The 23,700-nt window shown below is 41.7% G+C and overlaps 2 protein-coding genes across 2 annotated transcripts in view; one reads left to right on the forward strand and one right to left on the reverse strand.

Annotated features, from left to right (window-relative positions):
• Window positions 1-23,700, forward strand: part of HENMT1 (HEN methyltransferase 1) — a 53,816-nt gene that overhangs the window by 26,191 nt on the left and 3,925 nt on the right. The window contains exons 3-6 of the mRNA XM_089691285.1: window positions 10,179-10,291; window positions 10,591-10,725; window positions 11,977-12,159; window positions 14,997-15,174. Of these exons, the coding sequence (XP_089547411.1) occupies window positions 10,179-10,291; window positions 10,591-10,725; window positions 11,977-12,159; window positions 14,997-15,174 (609 nt within the window). The remainder of the gene's footprint in view (window positions 1-10,178; window positions 10,292-10,590; window positions 10,726-11,976; window positions 12,160-14,996; window positions 15,175-23,700) is intronic.
• The window catches only part of F13B (coagulation factor XIII B chain), a 75,269-nt gene continuing 60,510 nt past the window's right edge, over window positions 8,942-23,700 (reverse strand). Inside the window, exon 11 of the mRNA XM_089691278.1 lies at window positions 8,942-9,234. Coding sequence (XP_089547404.1) covers window positions 9,188-9,234 — 47 coding nt within the window. The 3' untranslated portion in view covers window positions 8,942-9,187. The remainder of the gene's footprint in view (window positions 9,235-23,700) is intronic.

Consider the following 23,700-nt stretch of genomic DNA (forward strand, 5'->3'; position numbering starts at 1 on the left):
CGGAGGAAACCCACGCAGGCACAGGGAGAACATGCAAACTCCAGGCAGGTGGTACCGTGGTTGGGATTCAAACCAACGACCCTAGTACTGCCAGGCGGAAGTGCTAACCATTTAGCCACTGTGCTGCACATATTTGCAGTTTTACAAATATAATGCAACATAAAAAATTGCAATTACCATCTTTTTATTTTATAGGGCCTCTGCATTCAGAAAATATATAATGTTCTATTGGTTTTAGTTCTAGTAAAAATAAAATAGTTTTGACTTACATGTTAATTCCATATTTTGGAGTACAGTACAGGACATTGGCTCGATATGCACAGACCCTGGGTTATAGACTGGTACCTTCAGGTGATTGGACACTGTCAAAGCTTTTGAGAACGCTCCCACTAGACATTCCCTCTATAACCGTATCCCACTCCATGAGTATCCAGTCTTGTTGCAAGCAATGCAGAATTAACACAGATGCAAAGGGGAGGGTGGCCTGTGTACTGTACTCCAAGATATGAATTTACAGGTAAATCAAAATTCCTTTTTTGTTAATTGTACGGTATAGAACACAGGCTTTATATTCACAGACGCTGGGACATCCCAAAGTAATGAATAAAAAGGGTGGCAAACAACAAGGCATACAGAACTGTGCCAACAGGCCCAACAATAGCAAGGACCAGCAGACCCAACTCAACTGCTGCAAGGACCTTACAAGAGCTGCTTCCACAGAAGATTGAAAGTCCACCTGGTAGAATATTGAAAAGGTGTGAACAGAAGACCAGATGTCGGGCTTCAAAGCTCGGCAACAGAGACTTGATGTTGTAATGCCCAGGAAACTCCTACCAATCTTTTGGCGTGAGCATGTATAAGTGCAGGAGGTGCCTTATCCATTAGGGTGTAAGCTCTTGAAATGAGTTGTCTTGTCTACCTAGTGTTGGTGGATTCTAAAATAGGATGTCCCTTGCAATGTCTTGAGGGTAGGACAGATCGGCACTCTATCTTCCTGATACAAGCTGTAACTTTGAGGTAGACTTAACATTGATGACCCTGACCACATCAGTGAAGGGTCAATTGAAGATCTGATTGAAGAATCCGAAGTAAAATAATAAACTATTTAAGCTAAGAGTGATTTCTTCATAAGGGAGAAGCAGTCCATCACCTTAGGACATTACAACAAAAAATGAGGACTCACAGAGTGGGTAGGGTTATAGGGGGACACCCAGGGGGCGTGTCCTCAAAGCTTTGCCAGTATCCAATCACCTGAAGGTACCAGCCTTTACCTCAGGGTCTATGAATATCAAGCCTGTATCTTGTTTTTTTTTTTAAATTTAAATATTTTATTTTTTTTCAAATTGCCATATTGAATATACAAAAGCTAATAAAATAGACAAAATTAGTTACACAAATTTGTCTGACATTCTCAAAATATAACATTAATCTTGGTAACCTTTTACCCCTCCCTCTTCCCTACTCCCCCCCCCCCCGCCTTGATTATGCACTTTTCCCTTCATTCTAAAGATCCTATTTCTTGAATAATACTGATATTATATTGTATTTGTCCCCTATAACTTCTTTTCTCTATTTCACATATTCTAGGTATAATTCTGACTTTTTAAATTCTACCCACTTTTCCCACCTTGAACGGAAAACCTCCATTTTATCTTTCTCCATATGGTAAAGTTCCTCCGTTCTATACGTCTTCTCCACCCTTTCTACTCAATCCTTTATTTTCGGTGCTTGTTGTTCCCTCCAAAACTTGGGTATCAATCCCTTTGCTGCATTCAAATAATACAATAATCCAGTTTTTTTATATTTTTTTACCGAGAACTCAGTACCATGGAGAAGACAAGACTCTGGGTCCTTTGGGATATTGACCTCCGTTATTTCTTGAATTATGCGTACTATACCCTCCCAGTATTCTTGGATTTTGTGACACTCCCACCATAAGTGAAACATTGTACCTCTATGTCCACATCCTCGCCAACATAAAGGTGAATTGTCTCCACTTATTTTATGTGCTACATTCTGTGTAATATACCATCTTACCAAGCACTTGTAATTCATTTCTACTTCCTTCATATTTACATTCCCTTGAATTAAACTATACATTTTCTTTTGTTTTCCCTAATCAATTATTACTTCTATATTTCTTTCCCGTGTATCTAATAAGTGCTCAAAGGGGTTCCAATCCTCTTTTTTTCTTAAAGGCTTTGAGAGACTCCCTATAAAATGTTTTAATTGACAGAAGCGCCATTCATCCATTCTCGTAAATATTTCCCTCTTACTTTCCAGTTCGCTAAGTGAACATATTTCCTCTCCCGCCATTATATCTCTTAATTGTACATGTTTCTTCTTTATCCACTTCCCTGTGATACTCTCTTTACCTGGAGGGAAAAACTCTGTGGATCCTAGAGGCATTAACAGTGAGTTAAATTCCCACCCCCTTTGTTTGTGTAAAACATCCCAAACTCTTAAGACATTACGTGTAAACAAACTTGTGCTCTCTGTTAATCCTCGGTATCGAGGAGGTAACCAGATAATTCTACTTAAATTTGTATAACTTTGTGTATTTTCTATTTTTACCCAACTTTTCCCCTGTGCATTATGTGTCCAATCAAAAATTCTTGCCAAAATGACTGAGTTATAATATCTTTTCAGGTCTGGTACCCCCAGTCCACCTTTCTCTTTATCTCTACTTAGAATTTCATAATTTATTCTAGGCTTCTTATTTCTCCAGATAAATCTTGTTAAGATGTTTTTAATTATTCTAAAATATACCTCTGGAAGTTTAATTGTTATCATTTGGAATTTGTATAGAATTTTTGGAACAATTACCATTTTTATCAGGTTTATCCGACCGATCCATAACTGAGATCCCCATCCTAATTTCTTTATTTCATCCTTAATCTCGTTTAGTAGTGGGATATAATTTGATCTATATAGATTCTTTAAAGATACAGTTTTATACCAAGATATTTTAGTTCTCTTTCCCTCCAGACGAAAGGGAATTCCTCCTGTAACATTTTTTTCTCTCTATTTATAAGGTTTATGTTTAAGATCTCTGTTTTAGTTGGATTAATCTTTAAGTTTGACATCTCTCCGTTTTCTTTTAAAGAGTTCATTAAGTTTGGCAATGTTATCCTTGGATTTCCTACATAGAACAACATGTCGTCTGCATAAGCTGCTACCTTATGCTCAATTTCTCCTACCCAAATTCCTTTTTTATCTATATTATTCCTAATGGTAGCCAAAAGAGATTCCAAAGATAGGACATATAACAATGGGGACAGAGGACATCCCTGTCTTGTTCCATTCTGCATCTCAATATACTCAGATAATTCCCCATTTATCATTATTGCTGCTGAGGGTTGACTATATAATTTCCTTATCTATTCTCTCATTCTAGGTCCCATGCCTATTACTTCCAAGGTATCTAACATATATCCCCAATTTACTCTGTCAAATGCTTTTTCAGCATCAATCGAGAGTACCAATGTGTGAAGAACAGGAATCTTAAACCGTTGTCTCTACCCCCTCTCCCTGGGAAAAACCCTACTTGATCTATATGTATCCATTTCGGCATTAGGTCCTTCAATCTACTTGCCAGTACTTTTGCATATAGTTTAGTACCTGTATTTAATAAGGAAATCGGTCTATAGCTTGAACAGTGAGTGTCATCTTTGCCTTCCTTTCGTATGAGAACCACATGAGCTTGCAGGGATTCCCCCCTCATTTCCATCTCTCCTCCCAAAGCTTTCATATATATTCTCAGTTTAGGTAGTAATATTTCTTCATATTTTTTATAATATCTCACTGTATACCCATCGGGTCCTGGACTTTTCCCTGCTACCGTACTTTTTAATGCTAGATGTATTTCTTCCTGAGTTATTGCTGTTTCCAGGGATTTTAATTGTTCCTCGCTTAATTTCGGTAATCCCGCCTTTTAAATATGCCTGTCTTCTTTCTGTTTTTCTTACTTCGTCTTCTCCTATGGTACCATGGGGCTTAATATTATATAACTTATTATAATAGTCTTTAAACGCTTTTACTTTATATTTGGTTTAGTGAGCTAATTCTCCTTTATTATCTCTTATTTTCTCAATATAATTCCTAGATTTTTTTTTTTTCCTCTGAGCCCTCATTAAATACTTTCCTGGTCTATCCCCTTATCTATATCTCACTTATCATTTTATTAAACACTCTCCTCTTCTCTTCTTCCAGGAAATTATTTAATTCTTCTCTTTTATTTATTATCTTCTGCGTGATCTCTTTTGTTACTCTATTTTTATGTGTCAGCTCTAAGTCACAGAGTTGACTTAAAAGTGTGTGTATTTTTTCTCTTCTTTCCCTATTCTTTTTTGCTCCTATCACTATTAACATTCCTCTGATTATAGAGCTTATGTACTTCCCACACCGTAGCTACTGACACTTCCTCGGAGTCATTTCCTTCTTAACTTTTTAGTCCTTCTCTTGATCCTGGAGTAGTGACTAATTCAACCTCCATAATTTTCCTCCAGCCACAATCAAATTACCTTTTTTGAAATCCATTAATTTCCTCAGAATATTTTTTAAAAATACCTCCGGGTTCTTATTTGGGCAATAAATATTTGCTAATGTGCACTCTATTCTATGGGGAATCTGCATAATACCACTCTGGATAATGTCTGGATTGTAGCTTCACATTTGTTTCTTGTACTAGATGTGTCTCTTGTAGAAATACCACTGAAGAGAGTCTATGCTGAAGTTATTTAAATATCCTAAATCTCTTCCCTGGGCTATTTAAACCTCTGACATTATAAGTCACAAAGTGAATCTCTTCCGTTCTTCTCTTTTTCTCACCTCCTCTCATCCCTCTTCTCCCAACTCCTTTCTCTCCCTCTCTTCATTATACCTTCTCCTTCGTTCTCCAGAATTTCTCCAGACTAATATATCTCCTACTGTCCTGCATAATCTAAGGCTACCAACCCCCCCCCCCCATATCCTTCCCCCCCCCCCAACCTCCCATCCTCCCATCCCCACCCTTTTTAGGCTATTCTTTTGCCTCTGAATCATTTGTGGTCCTAACCTAATCCCACTCTTGATTCCACTTTAGGGTGGAGCTCTGATCATGAACACCTCTTCCACTTTACCCTCCCACAACGTCCTGCCAAGACACACAAAAAAAAAAAAAAAACAAAGAAGGGGAGGGAAGAAAAAGGGGAGCAGGGAGGGGGAGGGGGCAAGGAGGAAAAGAGGGGAAAATAAAAAAAAACCCACCACCACTTCCTCCTCTGCTCCTCTACCCCCCCCCCATCCCCCTCCTAAACTACCTGCCCCCTCTCATTCTCCCCCCTCCATCCCGCCCCCCCCAATCCAGGAATGTCTATTTTCTGCAACTCAAATCTCTCACAGAAGTCTCTCAATTCTTCAGGAAAATTTAATCTTGCCGATCGTCCATTTTTCAAGCTGATCAAACATGCTGGGAACCCCCAGCTATATCGAACATTTTGCTTCTTCATTTGTTCTAATAATGGTTTCAAGATTTTCTTTCTTAACAATGTCTCTGCAGCGAGATCAGCAAAGATCTGTAAATTTATTTCTCCATATTTTATAGTAGCTCTTCCTTTCATCCTCTTCCAGATCTCCTCTTTATCCCAATAATAACGGAATTGAGCAATGATATCTCTCGATCTTCCTTTTCCTCCTTCTTGATATAATCTTCCAATTCTGTATGCTCCATCAATTTTATAGGTTTCTGCTGCAGATCTGTCCATTATTGTAACTAACATTTTCTCCCACCGTTTCCCTCAGATCTTCTTGGGGAGTCTCTGGTAAACCGTGTATCCTTAAGTTGCTTCTTCTATTCCTATTTTCCTGGTCTTCCAATTTATAAAGCAGATTTCTTTGTTCCTTTTTCATTTCCTCCATTTTATTTTCTATGGTCTGTATCTCTTGAGCCTATTTGTTTTTTCTTCCATCTCCTCCACTCTAGAAAGAACATGACCCAAATCTTTGTGTAGCTTTCCCATCTCTTTTTTTTATAGATATTTCCAGACATTTCTGCTATTTCTATTTTAGTTGGTAAATGTGAATCTTGATCTTCCAAGTTATCCAGAACATTTATCTTTTCTGTATCTGCTTCTTCAAAGTTTTGACTAATATTGGACATTCCCAGGGATCTTCTGGGGCTCCCACCACTACTGTTCTCTATCACACTTTTTTCATAGATTCCACTTTGCCTCTCAGGGGTCTGTTTATCCTGCCCAGGAATATATTTCTTAATTGAACTTGATATGGGGGCTTTTGACCCCATATCAATATCTAGTGGGTTTAATAATCTCCTCCTTTTTAGATCTTCTCCTTCTTCTTTCCCCCTCTCTCCCTTGTGGGCCCCCTGTAGGAGCTAACGTTCTTTATTTGTTTGAATATAAAAATATAAGACCCTCTATAGTCTCTGTAGTGACCCCCTATATGCAACCCCCACTCCTTTAACAGTCCATATTTACTTCATTTTCCTTTTGACACATAACATATATTACATTCCGTGTCTTCTGCCACTCTCACTCACCCTTTAAGCTTTCACTTTTCCGAATCGGGGGGGGGGGCTTCTGTCGATTTCCTTGGCAGGGGGGTTGCAAAAAGATGGCCCCTCCAATTCAGCAATCTATCTGGCATGGAATTCCCCGGAAAGCATTTGCTACTTTGTCTCCTCTCAGGCTCCAGCTTCCACTGCAGACCCAAGTTATAATCATTCAGGGTGTATGAGGGAGACAGGGAGAGAGGGGAGATCAGGTCCACGTGCACTCCCCTGTGCAGGCCGGTATCCCTCTCCTCCCTGGGCTTCCCCGCGACCGGTCACGTGACCACCCGGAGTCCTCCGTATCTTAATTCACAGGGCTTTCTGCCCTTCAGTTCAGCCTCCTCCTGCATGTTCCCGCAGTCCTCCCAGTAAATCGAGGACTGCCGGACAATGGGTCTCACCCTCAGGGCTCAGCAGCAAACAAGTCCCCCTTCTCCTGCTTGGCTTCGGTAGGTCATTCCTACCTATTGGCTGGACGCTGGGGGAGCCTGGGCACGGGAGATCTTACCACGATCTCCCCTTCTCCTGCTTGGCTTCGGTAGGTCATTCCTACCTATTGGCTGGACGCTGGGGGAGCCTGGGCACGGGAGATCTTACCACGATCTCCCATTCGGCTCCATAGTCAGGCTCCTCCTCCTCACTGTTGTGTCCTCTCTGCAGTTCTAATGATGTCAAGCCTGTGTCTTGTATTGCACTATTAGGATATGTAGATTCTACCATGTGCAAAATATGAACCACTTCTAGAGGAAACTGGTTAAAAACAGCACATTTTTGTCAAAAAAAAAAAAAATTTGTGAAGACTTATTTTCCTGAAGGGCTTTAACCTCCCTGGAGGTATTCCCGAGTGTAGCTCGGGGTAAAGTTTCAGCACCACAAGCGGTAACCCCGAGCTACTTGGGAATACCCTTCTGCACTTACCTTGTCCTGCGCTCCCATGATGTCCCCTGCAGCGTTCCCGGCAATGACCGCCGGCCGATGCCGGCATCTGTCTTCCGGGTTCCATTCCCTGCTACGTCAGAACGTACAGGGACGGAAGTGGCGGGAAATTTAAAAATGTCAAAAAAGTGACATTCACTAAATACACTAAAATCACATGGTAAAACATTACTGTATCAAAGCATTTCACATACATTTTGTCCCTACTGCTTTGTCTTGTGCCCTGCCTGCATATTTACTGTTCTTTCTTCCTGGAAACTGAGAAATGTCCATGGCGTCCAAAAAGCGTCCCTTTAGGTCAAAAGCGGTTTTAGACCAGCTAGAGAACAGCAATAGTAAATTAGAACTACTTGCAGAATTGAGTGATAATGATTCGTGGGGAAATTCGTCATCAGACACTGAAAACGATTTTGTGACTTTGCTCAGTGATGTGCGAACTTGGCGCTATATTTCAAATTTCAGTGTTTTTGGTTTAATTATATTACTGAATTAAATTTATTAATATTATATTATTATTTTTTATGATTATTTATGAAATTATAATTTATGATTTCGTGTTTCAAATTTTAACATACCCGGGATGTTTACTAGACTCTTGTTCGGACAGATTTCAGTGAGTTATTACTAAAAATTAGAGGCCTATAATAAAAAAACTAAATATTTCCATGCAAAAAAATGTACCGCTTTGAGCACAGAAATACTGACATAATCAGACCGCTGGGGAGGTTAATAGTGATATCATTGAACAAGCAGAGGTCCACTGGGTGTGCCAATACTGGCTGTTATAGTCTAGCTGCATACTGGACAAAAGTGATGAGATGCAGAGCACTGCTGCATTATGTAGCTTGTTGGTTAAGTGTCTTAGTGAACAGATCTACCCTGTACTATGTCAATATGGACACTTTTATTGAGTTTCTGTTGATTTATATGAACTAATGATTTATTTTATTTATTTTGTACATTGGTTTACTTTTGTGTATAAAGGGTGTTCCTCTGAAAACAAAATTAGTTTTTGTTTTTAACATAAATGGAAAATGTTCACTTTTAATAACACTTTTAATAACATAGATTAAGGCTGCTTTCACACTGCTCCATTGAAAAAAATGCATCTAAAACATTTCCGGTGCATTTCTGGTTGCCTTACTTCCAGCTTGCACCTGTGAAACATGGACATGTGACTCAAAAATACACCAAAAATGTTTTTGCGTTTTCTATTCATTTCAATAGGGGCTGCATTTTTGGTGTGGTTTTGAAAAGCGTGCCAAAGATGCAGCAAACAGGACTTAGGATTTAAAGGAAAACATGTTTCTTGCAATTCTAGCAACCTAGACACACAGCAAAAATGCATCAGTATGAAAGCAACCTTATTTGTAACTGATTCATGACAAATAAATGAGTACACCCCAACAGATTTGTCAGAAAACCTTTACTTTCCTTTCAGAATCAACTTTTTTTATGGGACACTATACTACAAAATGCTCCCACAAATGCGGGCCATTGATTACAAACAAGATTTGTTAAGTTGCATACACTAAAAAGTATTTTTCCTAACAAATTCATTCAAGACTATATTGCAAAAATGAATACACCCCAATGAAAGTCTTAGGAGCAAAGCTAAATTTTAGACAACAAAATCCTAATAACAAGAATTCAACTACAGGTGAATCTAATTATTCATTAAACAGGTGTCCAGCAGACATTTCATGCTGTCAGAAATGGGACCACATGGAAGAGAAATGTCACAAGACCTGAAAAAGAAAATAATTTCTTTACACAAGAAAGGTGAAGGCTACAAGAAGATCAGCTGAGCTTTACTTATCAGTCAGAATACAGTAGCAATAGTGATACAAAAATTTAACAAAGATGGAACTGCAACCATCTCACAGAGATGTCCAGGCTGTCCACAGAAGCTAACACCTCGACAGGGACATCTTCTGATGAAAAGTCACTGCAGTTAGCTAAAGAAGTAGAAAGCAAACTGGGGTGATTGTTTCCTGTGACACAATACGGCATACACTGCAGAGGTATGGCATGCATGGGTGTCATCCACGAAGAAAGCCTCTTTAACGCCCTTGCACAAAAAATTCAACCTAGAATTTGCCAGGGCCCCTACTGGGACTCTGTACTCTGGAGTGATGAGACCAAGATGAATGTTTTTGAAATTGATGGCTGTATGGTGTCAGAAAGGTGAGGAGTACAAGGAAAAAAGCATGGTGCCTACAGTGAAACATGGTGGTGGCAGTGTCCTTCTGTGGGGCTGCATGAGTGCTGCTGGTTTCAGGGAGCAGCATGTCATTGATGGTATCATGAATTCACACATATATATCTCTATATTGTAAGGGAAGATGCTACGATCACTCCGTGCCCTTGGCTGTCGTGCACTTTTGCAGCATGACAATGATCCACACCTTCGCTAAGCATACATTGTTAGGAGGATATTATCCTTAAAGCTATCACACCTTTTACAGATGCTATGTATACCATTATGTTTTCACAATCATCACCTTAAATGAGTTTGTTTCACATGTTACAGACTTTCCCTTTCTGTCAGTCATTTCCTTTTAGTCTATCTCCTATTTGTCAGTTATTTATAAGGAACACGTTAAAGTAAGGGGAAGTAACCCCAGCTAACGATTAAATATACAAGGTATAGTTGTAATAGCAATTAATAGTATTTATTTTTATTCTGCAGGTTGCTGACTTAGGATGTAGTGAATGTTCTCTTCTTCACAGACTGAGATTTTGGAACTGCATCGAGTTTCTAGTTGGTGTGGACATTGATGAAGAGACGTTAAGAAGAAAAATGTAATTTTTGATCGACTTTGAAAGACTTCAGTTAAATATGTTCAAATTCTTTACATTATTGGTATTCAGGAAGGCTTAATGTATAGGCTTGATGTATTGGCTTCACTTGTTACCAAAGAGTCTGTGGTTCTCATAGTATATTCCAAAACTGAGCACAGTATGATATAATGTTTGTGGACCCTGGAAGTGACCACTTTATCTTTGTAAAAATTGGCTAAATCATATCTTTGCTAAAAAATAACTCTTTGTTTTTTTTCAGGAAGCTTTTATTGAATAAATATTATCTGTATTATTTTTAGGCATACTCTTACCCCTCTTCCTACCCATTACCTGGAACCCATGGAAAGAGCATTAACTGTTATACTATACAAGGGCTCTGTGTGTGAGAAGGACCCTGCTCTTCTTGGGTTTGACCTGATATCATGCGTTGAGCTGTAAGTTTATTTCACATGGGAGTTGGACGAGGCAATATCAGTTGTGATTTTCCTTCCAATTTGTATCTAGTATACCTTGTAGATTTGACTTAAAGGCTAAGTTTACCTTTCTGGACATATTACATCCATATTTAGCCTCTCTCCCCTCGATCCTCCCCCTTCCTTTGACAGCGGTGGGGGATCTTCCCGCACCCGCTGTCACAATTTGAAAACGTGCGACCATGCAGAGTTCACTGAGTTTTGTGAATGAATGAAGTGCACATACCGTCAGCCATTGTGGCTGATGGCTTGTAGTTCTTAATGAACTGCGAGGGCTCTGGTGAGCACTCTTGTAGTTAATTGATCGTCCTGCTCTCCAGTAACTGCCCATACGGAAGGTACGGGCAAACAGCTATTCTGAGAGTCTGCTGGAGTTTGATATTGCACCTGTGAACTACTGATCATGGGTGCAATTCTTTACAGGCTCCTTAGAAAAAATAATAAATGCACATTTTACTTACCTGCAAAAAATGTGCACTTATTCTTTAGAAACGCATGTCCCTGATCAGGAACTTTAGAATAAATACCAATTCTTTCAAGATATGTATTTTATGATTAATATTACAGCTTTAAAACTCAATTATATTCCCTTTTGTGGTAGCACTAATCTCATTTCACCTGCATCTTTTTCCTTAAACATTGATTGTTTTTTTCACAGAAATCAAAATGGAGTCTTGATTGCAGATACACCATTTAGAAATCTGCATTACTTAAATCTATCAAACCATTATGCTGTGGTTTGCTTTTTTCAGGCTTTTTCTCCTTTGTTTTATCTGGTAGTCCTGCAAATGGCATACTTCCTGTCCCTTCAAGTCCATTAATTTTTCTCCACTGTGTCTACAAGGGCATCTATAGTTGTCATACAGGCTGAACTTCAAATACGTCTGCCTTTTTCATCCCTATTACATGGTGGATTGATGGAACTAGTAGTCTACACAGTAGAGGTAATGACATTCTGAAATTGACAAGAGGGAACAGTATAGGGCAGTAGAAGAGAACATCAATAAAATTGGTTATCTAGCAAGTAGTGATTCCTCTATTACTGTGAAACCTTGTGTTCATGGTTTCATAAACATCCCACTACACCTTAGTGGAGATAGACCTTACATTTTAGACTGCATATTTAACAGATTACTGATGAAACACTGAGAATATTCTAAGAATATGTTTTAAATGTAAACTTTGGAAAACGTACATTTTTTTAATTTTAAGGATTGAACATTTGGAACTTGATGACCTAGATAAACTAGAAGATGCCCTGTTTGGCTTTATGGCCCCTAAAGCAGTAGTGATTACCACACCTAATGCAGAGTTTAATATCCTGCTTCCCAAAACTCAAAAGTTCAGGCACCCAGATCACAAGTTTGAGTGGAGCAGAGAAGAATTCCAGAGCTGGTAAGATATTTTCAAAGTATGCCTTCAGTCTGTTTAAATTTGTTCTTTGCTGAACTTCTGATTTAACTATGTATGAAGCTTTCATTGTGCTTGATTTTTTTCTAGAGTTATTCTGCTATCTTGATTATAAAGCGGAACTAAACCCACTGATTTAACTGCTTTCCAAAATGTTTACATTCAATACATGCCATGAATTATAACTGTTAAGCTGGCCATAAGCTGATCGAAATTCAGCAGGGACCAGCCAAATTTCATTAAATAAACCAATTGTATGATCGACTTTTGTCACATATTGGAACATTTTTCTTAATCATCCAATTGGCTGCAGCCATTAATCAGCGGATCCCGCTGTCAGAATACAATATCCCAGTGTGGGGGGGATTCCTCCATCCACCTTGCATCTGCCTCCACTTTCAGCCCCCTGGCTAAACAAATAAAAACTGACTATGGCCAGTTTTACAGTTACTGGTATGTTTAGGTTGGCTGTGTATCAAACTGTCGAACGATCAAATGGGTGATGTCATAGCAGATCACATGTACAATGTAACCACTGTAAAGGTACTACAGGCTATAGTATTCTATTGCTTTAAATTATTTCCAATGTTTTTTTTATGAAATTGTACACCAAATGTGCATTTTATATGCACTTTTTTAAGATCAGCCTTGAACACAATACTATGGATATAATGTATACATTTAAAAATGGAAAGAAAGTATTTGTAGTGCATTTGAGAATTGTGTAAGACAAGTTATATTACATTTGTCATATTTAGAATGGATTCACATCAAAAGTTGCAGCAACATGTTTTACCATGCACTATTTCAATCTATGATAATACACGAAACATGATTTGATGGCGTTTGTTATACATATCGCAAGCCACATACTTTTTAATTCATCTCAACACATAGATATGAACCTCTGAGGTGATGATTATTTTGTGAGTCTCTGAAAGAGGAAGATTTATATGTTATTTAAACTTGAAATTCAATGCCTATTTACAACAAACTCCAAATGGGACCCTTTGTATTTTTATGAATGAGTAATAAATCTAGCTCCTGGTAGGTTCTTGAAATAATGATCAGTGAAGAAAAATAACAGTTGCAGCGTATGAGCTTGCCTCTAGATGCCATTATTGCTCAAACACGGGTGGAGCCTCTTGCGGACGTCACTCCGCCGCTGCCGAAGGACAGAGCGGTGGCCATCTTCGTATTTCTATTATTCATTTTATGATTGTCTCCACGTGGAGTTTTTATTATTTAAAATATGAAATAAATTACTACACTATATACAACTCTCTGGCTCCTGTGGTGAGCTGTTTTCTTCAGGACAAAGGCTCCCTTTTTGTCTAAAGCCCTAGATGACAGTCCATCCTAACCTCTAGGCTGCTCCTACCTCAAGATGTGTTATTCTTGAAATGCCTGTTACCAGTTTAATTCTGGTGAGTGTACATCTTTTAGAGGTGGCGGATTCCCCTGCATGATTGCTATGACATCCACATCCAGCACTTTAGTAAGTTGCACCTTATTATCTAACTGACATTTATGTTGATCACACACTATCACGGACAATATTAGTTTTTATTATCCGTAATATTCTGCTATCCATTTAATATTTTTATTTATATTGCATACTGGCTCTAGCTGCTCTTCTTCTCTGTGTGCCACCATGCATGGCACACCTGTGGGCTTGCTCTCAAGCCAGGCTGTGTGCGTCCATTGACCCACACAGCACAGCTCAGCCCTGCCTTCTGCTCCTTCCTCACAGGATTTGATTGACAGCAGCAGTAGCCAATGGCTGTCTCTAAGCCTGTCAGAAGAGAGAGAAACCAGCGCTGCTGCAGATGGGCACGCCGCTCAATCGAGATAGGACTCAGGTAAGTATAAATGGAGGTGAGGTTTCACCTTAATGCAGGGAACTGTCTAGCCTTTAGAGCCACTTTAGAGAAGTAGATACTTTTTTCTACAATTTTACAATGAATGAACCTTAGAACTTACTAGAGGAGCAAACTAAAATGGGAGCAGACAAAATCTGGAGCAGCTGTGACCAATCAGTTGAACCAATGAGCTTCTAGTTACAGCTTTTTCAGTTAAGTTTTGAAAATGAAAGCTAGAAGCTAATGGGTTATAGGAACCAATAAGTGTTAGCATTTAAATGAAGATCATCTCCATCCACAACAGCAATAACCAGCAGGAAGCACACCCAGGGTGTTCCCTTCAGCAGGTTAGTTTGTGTTGCAGTGGGAAATGGCCTTCTAATATCTGGCCCTATCAGTTCACAGTACCTCTCTACCCCTTGGTTTCTGCTGCAGAGACACTGTAATCTCTGGCCTGGCAGCTCACACCACCAGCCCCATCTGCTGCTGGCCAGGAGGACTGCATCTGCAGTTACAGCTGACAGCTGTTCACTAGTTATTTAATCAAATGACAGCTCTGTGGAAGTCTGCCTTATGATTAAGCTATGTAAGAAAAAAAGGCATCAACGTGTTTAACTTTATACCACTGTGGTCTGGTTCTTTTAGAGCCCATGCACACTATTATGTTGGGGTAACACGTAAATTATAAAGGCAGCATAAACTGTAGATTTAGATCAAGAATATGACAATGACATTTTGATCTGTAGAGTGTTCTTGTCTTCATTCTTATTTTGTCTTCCCTTTGATTGTACTAGATATTATCTCAACATTTTCAAAAGAAAGAAAAGAAGCAAAAGAAATGTTTTGTTATCTAAAATATATAATATCATTCTGAATGTCTGTGTTTTATAGTATCATTCGATTAAACATTTTAGTCAACTTTAGTGGTCAGTCACTACCATCTTTTTATTTTAAATCCAGGGCTTTCAAAGTTGCCAGGCACTTTAATTATACAGTAGAGTTTAGTGGGGTTGGGAAACCACCACCAGAACATGAAGAGGTGGGCTTTTGCTCCCAGATTGCTCTATTTATGAAGAACTACACTGAGAGTGAAGAATCGATCAATATTAAAAAGCAATACAAAAGTATTTACAAAACAGTAAGTATTATACTTTATGCACAAAGATTGTTCTGTTGTCACTTGATTTGTACGTATGTTATTAAACAATTACAGATTATCTAAACTGACAAACAAAATATACAGTAGTTTACCAGTTAGTGGATGTGGTGGCTGCACTCGTTTTCTTTTTATTTAGGTGAAGTACATTTTCCACAAGTATAGAAATTACCTGTTGAATCTCATAGAAATATGATCAAACAAACAATGTATCTTCTGTGTACAAAACATCTCCTCCCTGTATAATGATGATGAGAAGGGGGGGAAGTGTATGTAATATAAACCAGGAAAGCAACCTATGGCAACACATTTCCATAGATACTGCAACTAATAAGAATAGATGACCATACACCCGGTGATGTATTTTGGTTTTATGCTGCCCAAGGCAAGACTAAAATCGGGCGCCCCCCCACCATCTGGATTTGTCCCAAGCCAGCCACATTATGGTACCTAAAAATCTCCATAGGCAACATTTTAAAAGCCTTTACAAGTTACCAGTTTAGAGTTACACAGGAGGCCTGGTGCTAGAATTTTTACTCTCACTCTGACGTTCATGGCAGTACCTCACATGTGTGGTGTGATCTCCATTTACATATACGTGAGGGACCAATGTGCATGTGAGCATGGGGGAACGGGGGTGTTTTAATTTTGTTTTGCTATTTTATTATTTCTTTATTTACATTTTTTTGTACACTGTACCTTTTTAACTTTTTTTTTTGATCAACTTTATTTCTATTACAAGGGATGAACAACATCCCTTGTGATAGCATTGGCCATGACAGTTCCTGTTTATGGAGAGATCTAGGGTCTATTAGACCCCAAATATCTCCTCTGGCCTCCCAATGCATGCGATCAGACACAGATCATTCTGATCGTTTGCATTGGGACTGCACGGTAGAGCCTGGTAAAGGCGTCAGTGGCAGGAGGGGGAGGGATGCCCTTCCGCCGCCTGTAAAAGTAATCCAGCGGCTTGTTAGCCCCCAGATTACGTTTATTTTGTGCAAAATGAGAGAGGAGAAGAAAGAGAGAGAGGGGGGGGGGAGAAGGAGAAAGAGAGGGGGGGGGGAGAAGGAGAAAGAGAGAGGGGGGGGAGAAGGAGAAAGAGAGAGGGGGGGGGGGAGAAGGAGAAAGAGAGAGGGGGGGAGAAGAGAGAGGGGGGGAGAAGAGAGAGGGGGGGAGGGGGGGAGAAGAGAGAGGTAGAGAAGGAGACGAGAGAGAGGGAGAAGAGAAAAGGGGGGGATGGGAGAGAAAGGGGGGAAGAAAGGGGGGGCGATGAGAGAGGGGTAGGGGAGAAGAGAGAGAGAGGGGTAGGGGAGAAGAGAGAGAGAGGGGGGGGAAGAGAGAGAGGGGGGGGAAGAGAGAGAGGGGGGGAAGAGAGAGAGAGGGGGGGAGAAGGAGAGCGAGAGAGGGGGAGAAGGAGATGAGAGAGAGAGGGGGGGCGATGAGAGGGTTAGAGAAGAGAGAGGGGGGGGAGAAGACAGAGGGGAGGAGAAGAGAGAGAGGGGGGGAGAAGAGAGAGAGGGGGAGAAGGAGAGCGAGAGAGGGGGAGAAGGAGAAGAGAGAGGGGGGAGATGAGAGAGAGAGGGGGCGATGAGAGGGTTAGAGAAGAGAGAGGGGGGGGGAGAAGACAGAGGGGAGGAGAAGAGAGAGGAGGGGGAAAGAGCGAGAGGGGGGAGAAGAGAGAGGGGAAGAGGAGAGTGGGGAGGAGAAGAGAGAGGAGGGGGAAAGAGAGAGGGGGGAGAGAAGAGAGAGAGGAGGTGGAAGAGAAGAGAGAGAGGGGGGAGGAGAAGAGAGAGAGGGGGGAAGATAAGAGAGAAGGGGGAAAAGAGAGAGAGAGGGGAGGAAGAAGAGAGAGAGAAGGAGACTCTATTTGACAAGTAATGGAGCACTTATCTGGGGTCAGTGGTGTCTGCGGCTGCACTGATACCTGACATGCAGTGATGGTCTCCTCTCCTGCACCCCCTCTTATCAGCTGACCTCTAGGCTCTTACCTTCGGCCCTATGCAGTGAATGGAATAGAAAGGCCGGACAGGCGGAGCATAGCTGCGATGGTCAGTCTGGGTATGGGCTTCCTGCCAGATCCTAACAATATCAGTGGGTGCAGCAGGGAAGGCACAGAGAGGGTAAGACAGCCGGCTTTCCATTAATTCAGGATGGCATAAGCCGAGCCCACTTTCCCCTGCTCAAGACTTGCTGAGCCTGCCCCCTGCCTTCCGCCCGAGCCATGCCGCCTGAGCCTGCCTCCCGCCCGAGCCATACCGAATCTGCCTCTCGCTCAAGCTCATGCCGAGCGGTGCCGCCCCCCTGAAAACTGCTGCCCTAGGCAAACAACTTGTTTGCCTTGCGGAAGATACGCGCCTGCACACACCTCAAATCATAGCTAAAAATCCATTTTCTTTATTTTGATAAGTTCAAAACAGGACATCAGCACACACACACAGCAAGGTTGATGTGTCTCACCATTTTGCTTGGTGTCTATTTAAAGGTTCTTGCGATAAAAGCCAAGGAAGCTTAGACCTCTGTAGTGCATTAATGCTTTTACTAAACAAAAGAGCTGCACATACAACTGCAGGATGCACAAATCATAGCATGCAAAGTATAACAAAATATGCCTACAACATGCACAGGCTGATTATCATCCTAGCAAATAAGCTTGTACAATATGTATGCAATAAGTATAGTAAACAGCTACTCAACTTGAGCTTTCCATTGATGGAATTTTATTCATGATTCTTTGAGTCCAACTGCTTACTCATTCATCTTCAGACCAAGGGTGTGCCCCTCCTTTGTCTCACAAAACAACTCCTCTTCCCCAAAGTCCAGAACAACGCTCTTTGTCACTCACCACATGGTTTTTCAAAGTCCTAATCCCCTACCCCGTTTCCTGTTACATCCTATCCTGTAGCCCGACTTCCTCTGCTGAACTCATAATGCAGTCCGACTGATTCATTTACATATCAATAGGGGAGGCTTAGTTTCAAACACAACATATGTAATTTAAAAGTCACATATCTAAGCTATAAAAAAAAAAATCACCTCATATCCATAGCAACACATTCCACCTCTTGATTTTTTTATAGCATGATATGTGAAAATCTAGAAACATCAATTCTTAGCAGCTTTTATAACCTTTGCCCAGGAAAGGGCAAAATAAACCCCCTGTATTGTAAATGGGAGGAAAAATATTCCCTTTCTTTCCCCATATGTTCTGGGTGATCAGACTTTTGTCCCTGGATAAGCTGCAATATTCCTTTCAGCAGGATTAGCAATGTCATTGGCAGTCTGTGTAGATGGAAAGAAAGTATGTCCCAGATGAAAGTCCCGTGTACTCCTGGTCATTAGGAAATGCTCAGATGAAAGATCCTGAAACCCGTGCCAATCTGCGTGATGTTCTATGCCTTATCCATTTTTTGGTTCTCAAGGAAGAAGTTCTCGGCGTGGACTAAGAAATCGATTGAATTTGATGGAGCTACCATCACTTTCTACCCTGACCTGTCGAGCCTTACCCTTGCGATGTGGAGACAGCTTCGCCCACTACTGCAAACTATCCACGAAGCTAATACAACATACAGCTGGGGACACCTTCAAGTCAAGAAAGATGGCAGACAGTTTCTTCTCAGCTGCCAGCTCTCTTTTTGTTCCTGAATGTGGCTGCTGTGGAAGTTCCCAACTGGTTGGCTCCTCTGTTGGATCCAGTTCCACTTACCTGGAGAGCCCCAAGAACTCTGTGCCAAAGGAACAACCGCTTCCGGTCCACTTGGTGAGCCCAGCGCCTAGAGCTGACCAGCAATGAGGCCTAAAGTTCTGCTGTCCCTTTCTTGGTAGTCTCTCGCCTACACTATCCTGTTCTCATGTGGGATCCATAAGTACCGGTGACTGACCTATTTGTATATGTTCAACATATTGCCTTACACGAGGGCCTGGACATCCCTGAAATTTACAGTGGGTGTCCTGGCAGGGGCATCCTGCCTTAATTTGATTCTCCTCTTCATGTAACCCCTGGCTATAATATAACTTGTGGGTGAGCCACAGATCTCCCAGGGCGGGTCTCTTACCTCACTTATTGAGTGGCTCCATGTCCCCCACCTGTTATACAGCCTGAGTATTCTTTCCCCTAGCAGTGGGGTATGATGGTGCAGCCCTACAGCTGCGGGGACTGTGCCCATTACATATGAGACCATCAGTGACTCCCCCACTACACTCCACTACCTGTGAACCTTCCCCAGCTGGCTGCTTTATCCCCATGTCCTTCTTGTGCTTGGGGATCACTTAAAATCCAGGACATGTTGGCTTGAGGGGTGGGCATGGGGAGTACTGGCTGGGGATGTTATGGTTGTTATTGCACAGGAATTCTCCTGAGCTGAGTCCTTTGCTCCTGGCTGGGGGGCTGCCATGTATACAGTTCGTATTGGCTGAGGTCATTATAGCCTTCCACGCCCTGTAGTACAGTGGTGTTGAATCCTGCTGTTCATTTATTTACATACCCCCTACTTATGTAGGAGGGGGGCAGCTGATCTACTGAGTTGGAGACTTGGCGTTCTGCGAGGATGCTGATGTTTACATTGTTTACGTTTTAATGTTATTTTCTCTCTCGGTTGTACTGGACATGGCCTTCTACCTTGCACAGTTGGATGTCTGAGGTACCCGGTCCTTCATGTTATTTGGTCCAGACGAGCTTATTTCTGTTATATTGTATGGCCTTGCACTCTTGGTAGTTTATAGCACCATGGTTAGTGGTCTCTGCCCACTTCCGTGGGCTCCATTGCTCTGGTACACGTTACTTTTCCCCACATAGGCCACTCAACCTGATCGCCTCAGGTGGAGTTTCGTTAATTTGAAATTCTTTGAGGTTGTTTTTGTAATCTGTTTCCTTCTTGATTACCCCTTGTCTCTTACTTTTCCTTGCTTGTTCCCAATTTTTTCTTCTCGCTCTTTTCCTCCTCTCCACCCCTCCCACCCCCCCTTTTTTTCCCAGAATGCACTGCCTGTTGTCCACCACAATGCCTTTCCTGGGGTTGTTGGGTCATAGACTACCCTCTCTGCAACCAACAAAGCTGATTTTCTGGAATGTGCAAGGCCTAAATATCCCTGAAAAGAGATCCATAGTTCTGGAGGACTTATGAAGGGTACAGACATATGTTGCCTACTTACAGGAGACGCATTTCAGACCACCCTTCTCTCGGTAATTTTAGATATCCACAAGCATACCATAGCACCTCCCCCGACTGGAAGACTAAGGGAGTGAGCATACTGATCTCACGTATGGCCAATTGGCATTATCAGGACCAGAAAGATGACTGGATGAGTCGTTTCCTATTTTTGAAGGGTACTCTGGAAGGTGAATAGGTGTCGCTGGTGAACATATCTGCTCCAAATTCGGACCAAACTTCCTTCCTAGAAAGCTGTCTGTCTGAGCTTTTCACATTTGGAGACGGGGTTCTTCTGGTAGGAGGAGACTTTAATGTGGCACTGGATTCCTTGCTGGATATTTCACACACCACGCCTCATCTTTTGTATGGTTTCTACATCGATTCAAACTGACCTTACATACTGCAGAATTGGTTGACGTTTGGCACATACATCACTCCAAGGAAAGAAACTATTCGTGTTTTTTGGCAATGCACGGGGCATACTCTAAAATCTCCTCATTCGTCATTCAGACCTACCTAAGGTAAGAGTGATCTCAATTGCTACCAGCACTCTTTCTGATCACTCTCTGATCTGCCTGGACACTGCATTGGATGCAAACATGTTAAAAATATGGCAGTGGAAACGTAATGAGTCCCTGCTACAAGATGCCACAACAAAATCCTTAGTGGAAACAGAAATTAGAGCCCTTTTTCAAACTCGTGCTGCTGTTTCCTCACCGCTGATGGTGGTATGGGAGGTGCACAATGTGTCATTCGCAGTATATTTATCTCTCAGGGCACCTGTCTTAAAAAGGAACAGACGAGTCAAATGCACTCTCTCTTTGCTGAGTGAAATCAGACGATTGGATACTCTACACAACAAATCTCTGGCAGTTTCCACACTTGTGGAACTCCAGATAGGGATAGACTTAAACTATTTCTCCATAAAACTAAGGTACATTTGGTCAAAGTATGGAACAAATTATACGAATGGGGAAATAAAACTGTCAGACTCTTGGCAATGAATTGCTGGCCCGCTTTTATGTTTCAAGTATCTCCTTGGAGTAGTGAGGCCTGGTGTATACTACTGCTGAAATTGCAAAACATTTTCATAACTTCTATGAAAGTCTTTATAATTCCCCCCTCTCAACGCATCCAGATGCCCTACAAGAGCAAAGGGCCCGGATAACCTAATTTCTGTGGGAGGCAGGGCTTCCACAACTCTCAGAGGACAAAAGTCTATTGTTAGGCGAACTGACCATAGTGGAGGAGTAGCAAATGGCTCTAAAAGATACCATACCCCACAAGGTCCCTGGCCCTGATGGATTTCCTCTCACCTATTATAAAGACTTTTCACATTTACTTGCTAAACCATTCACAGAGGGTTTTAATTCTATTCTAGAAGGGGAATCCCTTACAGTGGATACTCTCTGGGCTTACATCATGGTGATTCCTAAGGAGGGGAAGGACCCTACCCAATGCAGCAACTACAGCCCCATTTCTTTGTTAAATGTGGACGTAAAACTGTTCAAAAAAATCTTGGCTATGCGATTATTTCCCCTTGTACATAACTGTGTTCATCTAGATCAAGTAGGATTTGTCCCACAGAGGGAAGCGAAAGATAACACCACACGGGCCATCATGGGTGCATCAAAAGGCTGTACCGACCATGTTGCTCTCCACTGATGCTGAAAAGGCGTTTGACCGCGTTGATTGGACTTTTATGACTACAGTTCTTACTCACCTAGGGGTGGGTGCCAGCTTTCTTAAGTGGATATCCGCTATTTATTCAAGACCAACAGCCACGGTTAAAATAAATGGATCCTTGTCAGAACCTTTTGAACTGTGAAATGGTAGAAAAGCAGGGTTGCCCCCTGTTGCCGCTTATTTTCATTTTGACCCTGAAGCCTCTGTTATGCCGTATTAGAGATAATCCCAACAGCAAGGGAATCTGTATGCCTCAGGGCAAACATAAAGTTGTGGGCTACGCCGATGATCTGCTGTTCTTCATTACACAGCCTACCACTTCCCTCCCCAATCTCCTTACTTAATTCAGGGAATTTGCCATCCTTTCAAACTTTAAAATCAACTGGCAAAAATTGGAAGCTATGAACCTCACTTTGCCACAGTCAACCTGTACAGCACTGCAAGCCCACTTTCCTTTCAAGTGGACCCCGTACCACTTGAAATATTTAGGAATCTTCCTCACTCTCAAGATGGAGGATATTTTCTCTGCAAATTTTGCTCCATTCCTAGTGCAAGTCAAGAAGCACTGTGTTGGTCAACAAAACTCCTGTCCTGGTTTGGTAGGAAAAAAATGACCACCCTCCCCTGACTTCTGTACCTCTTTCAGACCCTGCCGATATTGATCCCGGGATCCTTCCTCAAACAACTCAGAACTGAATTTGGGAAATTTCTGTGGGCAGGCAAAGCACATAGGTTAAATTATCACCTCTTGATACGCCCCAAAATTCTAGGAGGCATTGGTCTGCCAGATGTCCACAAGTATTATAGTGGCGTCTCACTTGGCTCACATGAGCTGGTGCTTTCAGGAAGTGGGGAACCGTTGGGAGTGCTTTGAACAGTCCTTCTTAGATTTCCTCTTGGGAGGCCTTCCATGGCTCGCTATCAAGGTACCTCGCCACTTATATGCCCACCCGATGATAGGGGCTACCCTTGCGCTTGCCTTTGATGGTGACGTCTCCTTCTGTCTTAACCCCAGTTATCTCTCATCCTGGCTTTATACCAAGCATGCAGGACAGCTCTTTCCTCTCAAAGTTAGGGCTTTCAGGGTGTGACATTTCCGTGAGGAGGCCGCAGTGGCTCCGTGCAGGCTATTCAAGCAATGTTCAAGCCTCCTTTTCCAGTGTGGAAGGCGCTACAGCTGCGTCACTTCCTAACCTATCACTGGGGAAAGATGCTCTCTCTTCTGCCCCCCATGCAAACTGAACACCTGTGTTTATCTGAGGACCTGATTCCCCATAGACTTTCCCAGTCACGGCACATTCTAACACATCCATAAAATGTGCCACTTCCAGAGTACCTCCATAAGTGGGAACAAAACCTGTGTACTACTTCCACAGAGCAGCAAAGAGACAGGATCTTACTCATGACTCATAAGGCCTCCATCTCTAGTAAGATTTAGGAGACTGGGTATAAACTCCTAACTAGGTGGTACAGAGTCCCCTTGGCCTTGCATCGACTCTTCCTCCAGTGCCCCCCACTCTGTTGGAGATGTTTGTGGGAGGAGGGGTCTATGGTTCACATATTTTGGTCCTGTGAGGGCCTTAACAACATTCACCGATATCCAGATGCGGAAAGACTGTGACACTGTGACACTTTCCTGCTGCATTTGACCCCTATGTCCTTGAAACGGTAC

This window comes from Staurois parvus, unplaced genomic scaffold (assembly GCF_062004578.1).
Source record: "Staurois parvus isolate SC_StPar_1 unplaced genomic scaffold, SC_StPar_1.0 ptg000560l, whole genome shotgun sequence".
Taxonomy (NCBI): Eukaryota; Metazoa; Chordata; class Amphibia; order Anura; family Ranidae; genus Staurois; species Staurois parvus.